At 38.6% G+C, this 15,357-nt stretch overlaps 1 protein-coding gene across 2 annotated transcripts in view; it reads left to right on the forward strand.

The window, feature by feature from the left end:
* Window positions 1-15,357, forward strand: part of SPEF2 (sperm flagellar 2) — a 90,753-nt gene that overhangs the window by 37,015 nt on the left and 38,381 nt on the right. The window contains exons 7-9 of one of the 2 annotated variants that reach the window (XM_065905418.1): window positions 1,633-1,821; window positions 6,205-6,392; window positions 11,590-11,758. In XM_065905418.1, the coding sequence (XP_065761490.1) occupies window positions 1,633-1,821; window positions 6,205-6,392; window positions 11,590-11,758 (546 nt within the window). Of the gene's footprint in view, window positions 1-1,632; window positions 1,822-6,204; window positions 6,393-11,589; window positions 11,780-15,357 lie in introns of those variants that run through there. The other variant, XM_065905419.1, reaches the window with a different exon arrangement.

Below are 15,357 nucleotides of genomic sequence, written 5' to 3' on the forward strand. Positions count from 1 at the left end.
CAGAGGTCACAGGAGAATTAAGTCAGGTCCCAGGTGTTTTGTTTCATTTTGTTTTGTGTTCACTAATGTCCCATTGGCCAGTTCAAGTCAGAGACCACCCCGTACCCATTTAAGAAGTGGAGAAATAGATTCTGCTTTTTGATGGGAATATCTGCAGGATAGCACTGCAAGGCTGTGGACAAAGAAAGATGAAGAATCTGTGGTCGTTTTTACATTCTGCCTCACCTCCACTGGCAACACAGGCAACGAATGATTAACGTTAAAATGTCTAGAATGTTAAAACTAGATGAAACAGTTTTCAAAGTTATCCATTTCATTTTTTATTTGATGTGTTACCAGTAGAAAAATCTATATGTTTATTTTCAATTGAACTTTTATTTAATCTACATTTTTATACAGTTCCCAAGTTCAAATTTTGCTACTTTCCATAGAGTGTTATTGTTTGTATCTTGATTCTGAAAATATATATAGTATTTCTCCCTTAATCTGAAACAGTGTCATTAGTGATGCCAGATTTTATTCCTAAGCAACTGGATTGAAAGCGAACGAGTTAGTTGCTCAGTTGTGTCTGACTCTTTGTGATCCCATAGATTGCACCCACCAGGTTCCTCTGTCCATGGAATTCTCCAGACCAGAATACTGGAGTGGGTTGCCATTCCCTTCTCCAGGGGATCTTCCCAGCCCAGGGATTGAACCCAGGTCTTCTGCTTTACAGGCAGATACTTTACCATCTAGTGTTAAATAGACAACTCTAACATGTAGATGTTCTTCCAAGTCTTCCCCCTGGAGAAATTTAATTACCTCCTCCTTCCACATGGTGTCTCTGTTTAGACAGACTGAGAGAACTTAAAGATGCCTTGGAGACCATCTTCTACCCAAACCCCTTATTTCACCTGTCAAGAAATAATCCCTGAAAATCCAAGTTACTTGCCCAAGGCCACACAGCCAATCAGTGGTAGAGGTGGAGCTGCAATGGCCAGGGCCTCCAATTGCCAGTTTAATGCTTCTTCCACTGTTAATGCTTGTTCCCCTTCTTACTCTTAAAATAGCCAAGGGAGGAGTGCATCTAGTTTCTCTCTCAGGTTACAACCACTCTCGGATTTTCTAAGGTGAAACGTAGGTCATTTCCTCTTAGCCTCTTCTCCAGTCTCCCCGTGCTATCATGTAGAAATTGAGACGGCCCTGCTGGGAACTTATCAGATCTGCCATTCTCAGCCAGACAATATCTGCATTTGTCTTTACCACTAGTATTTATGTTGAGTGCAAAAAGCACAATTCCAAGTTTCTGAAAACATGCTTATAATTTGAGAGTTACCCTTTGTTTATAAGACCTTGAAAACAATTACCTAAATTATTTCTGATCAGATTTTAAAGGAAGTAATCATTCATTTAAGATGACTGAGTTGCAAGACCATATGCTTCTGGATACCAAAATTATACAACCCTTGGTGGAAATTTTCATTTTTATAGCTTGAATTTTTTTTGCCACGTTTGATTTGAAATCGAATGGCAAAAACTGATGCAGGTTCATACTATGCCTTACACATGATGTGTAGGCTTCTCAGCTCAGTGGGCTGAGCAAAGATGGACACGGCCTTGACAAATGACTGACTGTTGCAATGGTGTTTCCAGGAGGCTTATCGGGAGGAGCAGTTAATCAACCGGCTGATGCGACAGTCCCAGCAGGAACGCAGGATCGCTGTGCAGCTCATGCACGTTCGGCACGAAAAGGAAGTTTTATGGCAAAACAGAATTTTCAGAGAAAAGCAATATGAAGAAAGACGGCTTAAAGACTTCCAGGATGCTCTTGATCGAGAAGCGGTAAATGATACCTCCCTTAACAATCCTTCTAAGGTTTCTTTTGATCCTTTCTACCACGTCAAGGTAAACAGGGCTGCATTTAGATGCCAATCATTTCATGAGTCAGTTTTTTATGTGATCTCTCTATTATCTCCCTGTTTTTCCTTTTGTACAGCTGCACCACTGGCGCACACAGCATCCACATACTATACTGTCCCCCTTCAGTCTTGATTCTTCAAATATTTCACACACCACCAGTCCTTGTGTCCACGTCTCTCTGGTCTTTTTGGTTGTCTGAAGGTCTCCAGTGGATTCCTCAACAGCTGCTCCTGGGAACACTATTCCCTGAGTGCTTGTGTATTGATAACAACATGGGCCCTTTATACAAGTCAGTTTTGCGCTGTATAAAATCCTGAGTTCACATTTTCTTCTCTTGACTACCTTAAACACTTTATTCCATTTGCTTCAGGTATAAAGTGTTGCTGTCTAAAAAAAAAAAAAAAATTTGATAATCTTAAGTTTCATCTCCTTGAGTCATTACTGTTGTTTTTTAGATGTATAAAGGACTTTCTTTTTCTTTACAATCCACTAAGTTTACTGCGATGTTATTCATTATAGTGTTCATTATTCTAGGTGAATACCGTTCTCAGGAAATAGGAGTATTTTCAAGCTGTCTCCTTTTTATAAGATACCATGAGTCTTTAATAAGCAATACCTTGCTTTCTAGTAATACAAGATTTCCCAGGCCCATATTGTAGTCGTTTTCCCTCAGAACTAGAACACGCCATTTTTACAGGGGCCCTGGTTCACTGTAGTTGAGAACGGTTACAGAACCCAAAGTATGGGAGCCAGGTATGCTCTTGGCCAACATGGTACCACTGTGTTAAGGTCCTCTATAGCTCTGAAAGTCAAAGTATCAATCTTTTAGTTACTTGATATGTTAGCATCTTTCTTATTTTTATATGTACAGTTTTAATAACCAAAATAGATTTATATTATCAATGGATTTATATGGATCACTGCTCATCTTTTTCCTGTTGGGTTGTTTCAAATTTATACAATCCATTAATCTGGATTTGATTGAAGAAGTATGAAACTCACATGGGAAGCATTTTAGATAGCTTGTCTTTACTGTCATAAAATATTCATAAAACCAGGCTGTGCAGAAGAGAAAACCTTACAGAAAATAGGAAGGGAATGCTTTATGTATAAATCAATATAAATATGCTTTATGTATAAATCAATATAAATATGCTTTATAAACCATGCTGATCATGGTTTTCACTGTGATATTTCATGAAAATGAATTGCAATTTTGAGAAATACCATTTGGAAAGTACTATATTCCCAAGAGTCAGGAAACTGACCAGTGCTTTTGCCTTTGTAGAACAGATATAGCCAAAACATTTGGAGGAGGGCGGGGAGCCATACCTCCTGTGTTAGATCTGCGTAATCTCAAGTGTCTTCAAGAGGTGAATTATTTGGAGGATTGTTTCATTTCTCTTTGACAAGAGTAAACTTGAATGGATTCAGTGGCATTTGCTTACATGAGAAATAAGTGCCTGTTTACTAAATATGTTTTTTTACAAGCCTAGTTAACTCCATGCAGAATAGCAAAGTCCTAGTCTCTTGGAACAGGACTGCTCTCACTGTGATGAGCAGCATGATCTGTTCTCTCTTTACCTAGCTCGAACTCATTTCAGAGGATTGAGACACTCTGTCTGCCAGAGCCTCGGAGGTCAGAATTGTGAGGCCCTGAATCCCCTGAAAAAAAAATCATATCCCTTTCTCTTACATGATTCTTTTTTCCCAAAGCTGAGGTATCTGCCTCCCCAGCACCCTTCCCTCTGAGATGACTTGTTTTCACAGTTTGAATGTATTACCTCCTGCAGTAGGGGTGGCTGGTACCTCAGTAGGGAGTGAGGAGGAAAGGGAGAAAGAGAGAGAACGTCATGTTTCTCACCATCAGGAGTTGGTTTTGCTTTTAAGTTAAATATGCTGATCTCTTTTTTGAAGGCAAATGGGCATCAATTCTATTTTAATTAAAGCAGTTCCTAAACAAACAAACAAACAAAAAAAAAAACAGTTCCTGATTTCAAATTTCAGTGCCACCTGCTATTATTAGCAATAATTCATTGCAATAATGTTTACCACTTGTGAGTATTCACTTTGAGTCCAGCACTGAGTTGTGTTCATCTCATGCATTATCATTCTCACAGCGTCATTGACAGTGGACCCTGCTTGTATCTACATATCACACGTCAGGAAAATGAAATTTAGAAAGCGCATAAGTTTCACAGCTTGGTGGAGAAGCCAGAGCACAGTGGCTCTCAGAGTCTAGGCTCATCACCACTGAGATTTACTGCCTCCCACAGATTTCCTTTCTCCTTTTCCTTCTTTCTTTATTTAGGGCTGCAACCCACTTTGCTGTGATGGGACCGGAAATTGTGGTGGGTTTAGCATGGGGGAGGAGAAAGGGGTAGAAATAGCAGACTCTGAGGCTTAAAAAGAAGGAAGGAAGGCCTGGAAGGAAAGAGAGAGTGAAGAGGGAGGGAGGAGAACCGAGAGGAGGCTGCTTTGTTCCTGCATGAGGAATTCCTGGGCTCCCAAGGTTTGAGTTCCATGGCATCCTAAGTATTCCACATGCCTTCCAGGTTCTTTGTAGTATCAGTAAACCCACCTCACAACCTATTTCACTGGCCCTCTCCATAAAGTCTCACCTGACTGCTCCTAGACTCTAGATTTCTCTTCCCTTCACACTTTGAGAAGCATGCTGTAAGCATACTTACACGCTTAAACTAGGTGCTTTCTCCATGACAACAGGGGCTACGAAGCAATACAGCAACAATAATAAGTACTAGTGTAATTCCTGAACCTGCCAAATGTTCAGGATCTACGTTACAGGTCACCTAAGCTAACTCCTTTCCCAGCAAAAATAAAGCAAACTCACAAAATAAAGCAGCAACAACAAAACAGATGAAGTTTCCCTTGGATTCAGCGGACAGTAGCCGCCCACTGTCGTGTATTTTGCCCCTTGTGACTAAGGTGTCTGCTCTCACAGTTAATTTCTGTTCATGCCAAGTCTTTATACCATCTCAGCCTCACAGTGAAGAAATGGAGATGTCGGAGGTTTCAGTTTGGCCCAGGTCCTGTAGCTAGTGGGGCTTCCCGGGTGGTGCAGTGGTAAAGATCTGCCTGCCAAAGCAGGAGATACCGAAGGGGTGGGTTCGATTCCTGGGTTGAGAAGATCACTTGGAGTAGGAAATGGCAACCTACTCCAATATTCTGGCCTGGAAAATCCCATGGACAGAGAAGCCTGGCGGGCTACAGTCCAGCAACTGAGCACATATGCCATGCCTGCAGCTAAGACTTGATTCCTGTACAAACTGAGACTTGAATTCAACCACAGCTTCTCCAGGCCCACATTAACCACCATTGTACATTCATTGGGTTACCTTGCAGGAGGCAGGTCTTGTTTCTGGAGCATGTCAGCACATGACTGAATTTCTCAAGGAGTTGGTATAACTATTTGAAAACACTTGGTTGTGCCAAGTTTGGCCTTTTACTTGGTATAAGGCAAGGGTTCCCTAAACAAAATAAGAGTGCAAACCAAGCAGAGGGTGATGCCACACCGTTTAAATATTTTCTTACTTTGTCTATAAATACATGTCTTTATGAATTTATCAATTTATTAAGGCTATAACAGCAGAAGGCTTCATTGTCTAAACACATTTAACATTTGTTGGCAAATGTGTGATATTCTCAAGCCAGTATAATCAGGGGATTTCCAAAATATTTTCTAAGTATAAATCAGTATTCCAGAAGTCTCCTGCCAGAAGACATAGGGCATTAGCTAGAGTAGATACGTCAGATTAATTAGTCTTCTGAGATGGGTGCGAAGCAGCCAGGCATGCTTGGTCCCCTGCACAACTTGCCTGCTTCTCTGTGACCCCCAAATCTTTGCAGCCCGTGAACTCAGGACTTCTTAAATACTTCAGATCCAACTTATCATTAATCCATGCAGCACACTTTTCTCTGCACTAGGCTTTGCTGATAATGTAAGCTAAGGGTGAACTATTTCTGATATTGTCTTTACCATCCTAAGTGCTTAATGTATTAAGGAGAAAGTGCTCTCTTATGATTTATCTTTTTCCTGATATAAAAGAAGGCTTCATCCTATTTAGAGATTTTTTTTTTTTAAGCTATTGAAATGGTGACATTATTTTTGCCTGAATCACTGTCCACTTATGGTGATTTATGGGAGAGGAGTTTGGGGGAGAATGGATACATGTATATGTATGACTGAGTCCCTTTGCCGTTCTTCTGAAACTGTCACAACATTGTTAATTGGCTACACCCCAATACAAAATCAAATCTTTAAAATATATGTCTTTTCCTTCTCAGGCTTTAGCCAGACAAGCCAAGATTGACTTTGAAGAACAAGCCCTCAGAGATAAGGAAATTCATGAGCAGATTGCCATGGAAAGAGCCCAAGCTCGTTACAAAAAGCATTACTCAATATGTGCAGAAATTTTGGATCAAATACTTGACTTGTCCACTAAGGTGGCAGACTATCGATTATTGACAAATAAGTAAGTGTTGTTTTTTTATAGTTAATACAATAGAGACACCACAGAAAATGAAAAAAGGGTAAGATTGTGGCACTAACCTGGGGAGTAGAGAGAGACAGTGATTATTCTTGGAAGACTAAGAGGTGGGGTCCAGAATACCTTGATTACAGACTTATTTCACCCAGTGACTAGCCTGATTTAATTTGTAGTTATGTCTTTTAACATTTAAAACTTGTGTCTAAGTTCTCTATGATTTACAAGATAACTATAATAATTTATTTAAAATATTAGGAACTTCCTAGAAGACTGGAATTACTTAAAGTTTTTTGTTTTACTAATCAAAATCACTTTTCATTGCACATTCTTTCTAAAAGGAGTCAACCTATTTGTAAGGAAACATTTAACAGTACATGAAATATTAAGAATACACTGTATGCCAAAATCAGAACAAAGGATAGGACTTCCTGGTTTTCTAGTGTTTTGGATTCTGGGCTTTCACTGGCGTTGCCTGGATTAAATCCCTGATTGGCAAACTGAGATCCTGCAAGCCATTTAGCATTGCCAGATAAAGTAGAAAGTTAAATACAAGGTATACATTAAAATACAGTTATACAGGTGTCAGTAGATATGCCAATTCCTGCAACTGAGCTGCAAATTTTATCTGCGCTTCCAGGTAGAAGAAGCAAAAAGGGCAACACAGTTTGTCATATGATGTCTAATTCCCATTTCTAGCTCTTTACAGATTACATCACTCTTCTTGGTTCTCAGTTTAGAATAATGGTTTTCTCTTGTGGCCCCAGCTAGGATGCAGTGAGTAGTGTAGTGGATCTGTGGAGAATGATCTCAGCAACAGCTTTTAAGCAAATATGGCATCTGGCTTCAGAGACCTATTTCTTGAGATGTTCTTTGCTGGAAGTTGAAGGGGAGTGATATCACTGCAGATCTCAGTGAAAGCAAAAGGATAAGGCACTCCACTCTAGTCTGTACACTTTTGATGTTATCCAGACTGAGATCTTCTTAAAAACCCACAGTGAAAAGAATGAAGGCCCCATAATATTCAGGGTCAACAGAAGATGGGGAGACAATCCCATCACCTCTGGCCTTGGCAGAAACTTTCTCCACTGCTCTCACCTGACAGCCATGCTTCTGACTTCAGTTCAGTTCACCCTCTCCTTATCTGACTCTTTGCGACCCCATGGACTGCAGCACTCCAGGCCTCCCTGCCCATCACGAACTCTGGGAGCTTGCTCAAACTCATGTCCATTGAGTCAGTGATGCCATCCAACCATCTCATCCTTTGTCGTCCCCTTCTCCTCCTGCCTTCGATCTTTCCCAGCATCAGGGTCTTTTCCAGTGAGTCAGTTCTTCGCATCAGGTGGCCAAAGTATTCAAGTATCAGCATTGGCCCTTCCAATGAATATTCAGGACCGATTTCCTTTAGGATTGACTGATTTAATCTCCTTGCAGTTGAAGGGACTCTCAAGAGTTTTCTCCAACCCCACAGTTCAAAAGTATGTTTCTGACATAATACTGTATAAAAACTACTAAATGAAATAACATGATGATGAGGACATTTTGAAGATAAAACTATAAGGGTACAGGATTGAGAAAAGAAAAATAAGACTAAAAATGGAAATGAATTAAGGAGTAAATGTTTTAAAATACTTTTTCCTATTAATATAAATTGAAAATTTTGAAATTAGAATAAAATTGTGAAGAAGTAATCTACAAAAGGGTTAAAAAGGAAAGGTGATACAATGCATTATAATGATAAAAAATAGAGTAATAAGATAAAAAATAGAGTAATAGAATAAAAAATAGAATATAGTAGATTTAAATATAAAAACATAAAAAGATAATTCAGAGTGGGGAAGTACAGCTTGATTTCTCTAAGTAAAAGCTCATAATTCAAAATTAAAACATAAACAGAAATCTCGTTCTACTGTGGGAAAATGGAGTGGATGTGCCTTTCCTTATTCCCCCTACTAAGTACAGTGAAAAACCCTGGACATTGTGAATGAAACATGCATAAGAAGGCTCTGAAGATGGAAGGAAGGAGTGGGACAGGCTGATGACCTCAGGACTCTGTGATGAGCTTCCTCAGTTCTTTCTCTTTTTGCCTCACACATCCCAGATCAGAACTGAATATTCTGGAAACCGAGATACTAATGGTGTAGACAAAAAATAACCCCAACAAGAACCTGCTGTCTCTAGTTGGTTAAGGAGCAGCCTAGCAAGATGGAAAACTATCTGATGATAACCAGTCTTTTCCAACTATCACATGCAAGAAAAATGTAGCCTCACTTCCACCTCGCCCAGCAAAGGCAAGGAAGGAGCCTGTCTTCCATCCTCACAAGATTGTAACAAGGGACCCCATCACCCCCACCAGGGTACCATCCCAGAGACCAGGTAGGGAGCGTGGACTTCCGCCCCCACCAGGCAGGACCGACCACTGCTCCCTCCCCACGAGGGTCATGTTAGAGGAGCCAGGGGAGGGTCAGGACCTTCACCATCGCCCGGCGGCCCTCACTGTGGTAGAGACCTTGTGGGGGGACAGAACTGCCACCTCCTTCATCAGCAACAAAGATGTGCTTCCCTCGGGAAATGAGGAGGTCCACATGGGGACTTCTGCCCACACCTGTCAGTAACATGATGGCCCCTTCTCCTGCCCTTGCTCAAGCAATATCAGAAAAAAACAGCTAGGACAGAAGGTTTCTACATGATCCAGAGTGTCACAGCATAATCTAAAAATATGCAGACTTCAATGAAAAAAGAAGCCATGCATCATACCAAAAACCAGGGAGAGCTCAAACTGAATGTAAAAATGAAATATATAAAATGAAATTTCCGAAGATATTAATAGCATGGGCTCCTGTGTTAAAGTAAATGATATTAATTAATAGATATTAATTAAGTTTTTAAGGGTCCTTTACTTGAAATTTTGTGTCTAAAAAAGGCAGCATAGAAATGCTTATATACCTGTTGAATTGTTCCCCTGCCCCAGAAAACTATATTAAAAGTTCTACCCGTCCCATACCTCAGAGTATAACATTGTTTGGAACTAGTCATCACTGATTATTTAAGATCAGGTCATACCCATGGAAGGTGGGACCTTCATTAAAGATGCCTGGTATCCTTATAAGAAATAAAAAAGATGCACATAGCGAGAACACCTTATAATCACATCAGGACAGAGTCACGCAGTTGCCAGTCGGAGAATGCCAGAGGTCCCCTGACACCTGCCTGGTAGAGCCTGGAAAGGAGACTCAGAAAAGTCTCAGGCTTTTCTCACACGCCTGTGCCGTGAACGCCTCTGTTGGGTGAGGCTGTGGAGATGGTCTCAGCCATGCTGGCTGGGGGCCAGCATGAAAGGGGATGGTAATCACCTGTCCTAGGGGCGACGTTGAGTTTTCTTTTCACCCGCAGAAGGATTATTTCTGTGTCAAATAGGTGACCTAAAAATCCCCTTACAGAGCACAAACTTAACTAGTAAGGTGAGGACTTCCTGTGTGTATTGTTTTTGACTGTTATTTTACAGAGTCATATACTAGTCTGACTTCTGTTACTCTCTAAATCCTGCTTTGTGAAAATTAATATTGAGAGAACAGGGATTATATGAAGGCATTTTTATTTTAATGAAATATACACAAGATTTTAAAATTCCAGAAGTATTAATATCAAACTTTGAAGGGATCATTTGCTTTGAAATTTTAAGTGTCTTTTACTTGCAAGTGAATACAGTGTTTACACATATATGTTAAGATCTTTTTAATCTCTACTACTGACCATCAAGATAACATTATTCTCTCTGTACTTTCCTAAACAAGATGTTATCAACATTTTTTTCCCCAAGAGCACAGGGATATTCTTGGTATTAGCCTTCTTACATGAACTGACTTTTGTTAAGACTTCTTAACAAAATTATCAATATTCAGATAAGAGACTATTGATTCAGTAATTGCCACATTAAGTTTTTGACAATATATAAGTTGTTAATCATTTACTTCAACACAGGAGCCCATGCCATTTTAATAATTCTTATGTTAGAATTTTTCTATGCCTGAGTATATTAATTTGTAAACTTCGTATCTCTGTAATCTCTAATAAATATAAATGTTTTATTAATGGAAAACAAAGTATATTATATTTGAAGTTTGCATTTAATGAAAACTACCGTTGGGGAGAATGATAACATACATAACATAAAATCTATCATTTTAACCTTTTTAAAGTGGCTTTCAACCCTTTTAAAGTTCACTAGCATTGGGTACAGTCATACTATTGTGCAGCCATTCCCACCATCCATCTCCAGAAATTTTTCATCATCCCAAACTGAAGTGTTGTACCCATTACGCAATAACTCCCCATTCCCCTCCCCTCCAGCCCCTTGTAGCCTCTGTTCTGTTCTCTGTTTCTATGAATCTATTTCAGGTACCTCACATAAGTAAAATCATATTTGTCCTTTTGTATCTGGCTTATTTCATTTAGCATGATGTCTTCAAGGTTTATGCATGTTGTAGCATGTCTCAGGATGAAGTAACAGCTTTTTCGGTTGTAATTTCAAGCTCCAGTCCCACTATTTTTAGAGAAATGCATCTGAGTTATGTTAGACTCTTTCCTTCCTTTGCACATTTTGTTCCTCTTGGAACTATTTTTTGATTACTCTGTCCTGACTACCTCCAAGTCATTCATCTGACTTAAATAGAAAAAGTACTGAGAAAGAATTGCAAAGGTTACAAGATGTTCAGTGACAATAAAAGCCACCATACATTAGATTTTTTTGTTACACATTACTTGCAAATATGCAAACTAGCTGTCACATTAAAGGGACCTTGGAAAATATTCAGTCTATTTTGCATAAGAGGACACTGATATTGGAACAGTTAAATGATATTCAAAGTTTGCACAGCCATTTAGTATCACAGCTGGAAATCAAAGAACCTAAGTTTTATGATTAGCGGTCATTATTTTTAGATACAGTGTGCTTTTAGTGCACAGTCAAAGCAAGTTTGGAGAACCAATGGCTTTAGGCAACATTCATTCATTCATACTACTAAGTTTCAACTATTTTACTAGGCTGTTAGGAATGTCATAGTAAGTGGAACCTCTGGCCTCAAATAGCAGAGCCTGGGGAATGAACATGGTAATAGAAAGACTAAGATTTAAGATTTATCTTAACCTTTTTTTTTCCAACCTTTTTTTTCCTTTGTTGCTGTAGCCTGATCCCACATAAGTTGATGCATGATTGGAAGGAACTATTTTTTCATGGAAAACCCATATATGAGCAAGCCTCTCTTAGACATTTACCAACTAAGCTCTCTGCAGAGCACCTTGTAGAACTGGAGAAAAGGAACTTGCTAGATAACAATGATTTTGAAGAATATAAGGTACCTATCAATGTGGAATAATTAAAGAGAATGCATCAGAATAAATGCCATTGCTTTAGCATTAATTTTGTGATATCATTTCTTTTCATCTCTATTAAATAAAATGGGGTGTTTTGTGTTCCATTTTGCCTTAGTTTAATTTGTATTTATAGTAATAACTTAAATGCCTAGCCTATTCATAATTCATTATCTGTTACTTCCAGTAATATTGGTGAGTGGTCTGAAATAAAATTAAGCATAATGCAATAGGTGGATTTCAGAATTTTGAAGGTTTCAATTTATTCTTTAGCAGTTTTCTTTGTGTGGCCTTTGCTTCAAAACCCCTGGTTAAATGTGTTTTCCTAGTAACTTATCTACATAGCATGTTGCTTTTAGAGGAAAATAAAAGGGGAGAAGATCTGAGTTTTTGAGTGACGTAGATGCATTTTTATTCAGTAATTTGATTCAGTTTTTTGTTTTTTTTTTAAGTATGGGTGCCAGCTGTGCTTCTTAAAAGAGCTGCTGAAAGACCATTGGGATAAACCAGGCTGAGGTCTCATTATTGGCACTACCAACTGCTAACTATGAGGCCTTAAGTGCTGAGAGTCTTGATTTCATATCCAACATACGAAATGGGGATAACAATATGACTACCTTATTGTGTTGTTGTGAAACTTATTTAAGATAATATGTGTTAAACACTTAGCCAAGTGCAATGCATGTTGATGCAAATAATATGTACTAATTTCTTTCCTGACCACCTTGCCTTCCCTGTCCCACTTCATCTCACCTTTAGCAGGAAAGATGTGAAATGAATAGCTATGGGATAGAAGTTCTGGGTGGATGATCAGCAATGGAATGGCAAATGAGGCTTTTTATTCTTAGAAATATGATTGAATGAGTTTTAGAAGGATAGTAAGTGCAATATGAAAAAAAGATAATCTGACCCAATCATTTTCTGATATTTAGCAAATACTCAATGTTTATTGAAAGAAGGCACAAATAAAATGAATGAGTGACAATAAAGAGGGAAAAGTGTAATATAGCACTAATATGAAAATATTAAAAGATAAGCTTTTTTAAAAAAGATAAGTAAAGAAAGTGAGATTTTGTTGTTGTTACGAGAAACTAGATGTATATCATATTTTAATTGGATGACTGTATATTTACATCTCACTAAAATAATTGTTTATTAAGGATTGACCAGAACCTTATAGGATATATGTTCATATTTATTTGAATGGTCATAGAATATTCTAGATCTACTATGTCAACCTAACGTACAATGCTATCTAATAAAATTCTTTGACATTGTCAACCTATGTGAAGATATTTCTTTCCATTGTAGATTCAAAGTCATTTTATTTGACAGATTTTGCTGACTCATGAAATATTTGTTTCTGAATTATTTCTTAGCCAGATCTATCTTGTTGCTTTCATAAATCAGGAGACCTGATAGTCTAAAGCTTAGCAAAGACTTGTCTTTTTAACTTTTTTTCTTGTTTGGGAAATTGTTACCACAGGAACATGCTTGTCTTAGCCACATCCTGAAGCAGCTGGTATGTTTCTTTTGCAGCAAATTATAAACATTTTTTAGGAGTATGTGAACGTCTGGTAATGCAATGTATTTTGTTTCTGGATTTTGCTGTTGTCCTGGAAGTGAATATTACCTTAGGATATCTGATATGTGTTTATATGCTGTGTTCCTTTTGACTTTGTGATAGAAACTATACCACATACAGGTGTTAATGGATATACTATAAACAGTCCTTTATTATTCCCTATTATTAGAACTTTCATTTCTTCAGATACTTCTTAAATGTTTTGCATTTAAGTAAAAAATAAATGTTTCAAGTTTGAAAATACATTATTTGGCTTAAATCAGTTCAGTTCAGTTCAGTTCAGCCACTCAGTCGTGTCTGACTCTTTGCGACCCCATGGACTGCAGCACTCCAGGCTTCCCTGTCTATCACCAACTCCCAGAGCTTGCTCAAACTCATGTCCATCAAGTCAGTGATGCCATCCAACCGTCTTATCCTCTGGCTTAAATAGTCTTTCACAAGAAACAGGGGATCCCCTCATGTGGTTTAATAAACATGGAACAGTTTTAGCAAAGTGCTAACTTTGCTCAGAATTTTTAATCCTTTAGCCAAACACACAGCTTAAAAATTGATCTTCAAAAAGTTTACATTCTTAGCATATTTTATTAATGCCTATATCCACCATCCATCCATCCAATACCTTGGCCACCTGATCCAAAGAGCCAACTTACTGGAAAAGACCCTGAGGCTGGGAAAGATGGAGTGCAGGAGGAGAAGGGGTGACAGAGGATGAGATGGTTGGATGGCATCACCAACTCAATGGACATGAGTTTGAGCAAACTCTGGGAGATTGTGAAGGACAGGGAAGTCTGGCGTGCTACAGTTCATGAGGTTTCAAAGAATCAGACACGACTAACAACTGAACAGCAATATCTACCATCTATATAGAACTGATGCTTCCTGGTTTTGAGATCACACTTTAAAAACTTGGTTAGAGGAACCTGCGTGTTTAAAAATTTTTAAATATTTCACCTAGAAACTGACATGAAAACAATTTTTTGCTTATGTCCATGTCATATATAGCCACCAAAAATTTGACTCCTTTTTCCTCACATTATTTCCCAATCATCATACTCTCTTCGTAGAATGGCTACATGTGAGAGAACTCTGGACCAGGAATGGTGTGGCCAAAAATATCATTTATCTCTCCTAAGAGGGAGGCAGAAGCCTCCTCAGGGAGCCATACCCTACTGGGATTCCCAAGCAACCACTACAGGATAAGAAAGAGTTGTTTAGTGGAGAGTGGGGAGGAGTTCAAAATCCTATGGACCATGAATCACAGGTTAAGCCAAGAGCCCAACTGCTGCAGTTCAATTGACAGCATGGCCCCCACATAGCAGCCACTAGTTCTGAGTTATTCAGTGGACTCCTGTTGGTAAACCCCAAACGCATATCCCTTCCATGCTTCTTACTGGTAAACGACTCACAGGTCCATAGTATTTCATTTTAATGTAAGCTGCTTATTAGCAATTAGCTACTGAATGAGTTTGAGTTACTATAACTGGGTATTCAAACTAAATTTAGCTCATGGCCGCGGTTTCCTGCTGATGCAGATATTTCTAAGAAGTCCCTACCACAAAGCACTTGGCAATTTGAGGCCTTTACTCTGCATGCCCACGAGCAAGGTGTCATTGGAATTCCTACAATTTGGAGGGAGGATGTTTTCTGTCCAGCACATCATCCGTGTTGTCTGGTGCTGGTCATAGTTTTTAATTGCTGTTATTTTTGTTTTCAATGAAAATCACTATGTAATGATCTCTTGAGTTTGCTGTAGTTGTTAGGTTAACCCTACAATGTGTGTTGTAATGAACGTTTTTATCAGCAACACTCTGACTCATGATTTTACATTAACTAGACTTTAAGATGTAGCTGTATATGTTAGGGTTTAACATTCATACTCTTGTCACTACTGCAGATGTATCCCCAAATTTATTTATACAATAGCACTTATTATCACTGGATTTTTTTTTTCCACTAGAAAATAGGGTTGTGGAACTAAATGAACCATGGCGGGGGGGG

The sequence above is a fragment of the Muntiacus reevesi genome, chromosome 14 (genome assembly GCF_963930625.1).
Source record: "Muntiacus reevesi chromosome 14, mMunRee1.1, whole genome shotgun sequence".
Taxonomy (NCBI): domain Eukaryota; kingdom Metazoa; phylum Chordata; class Mammalia; order Artiodactyla; family Cervidae; genus Muntiacus; species Muntiacus reevesi.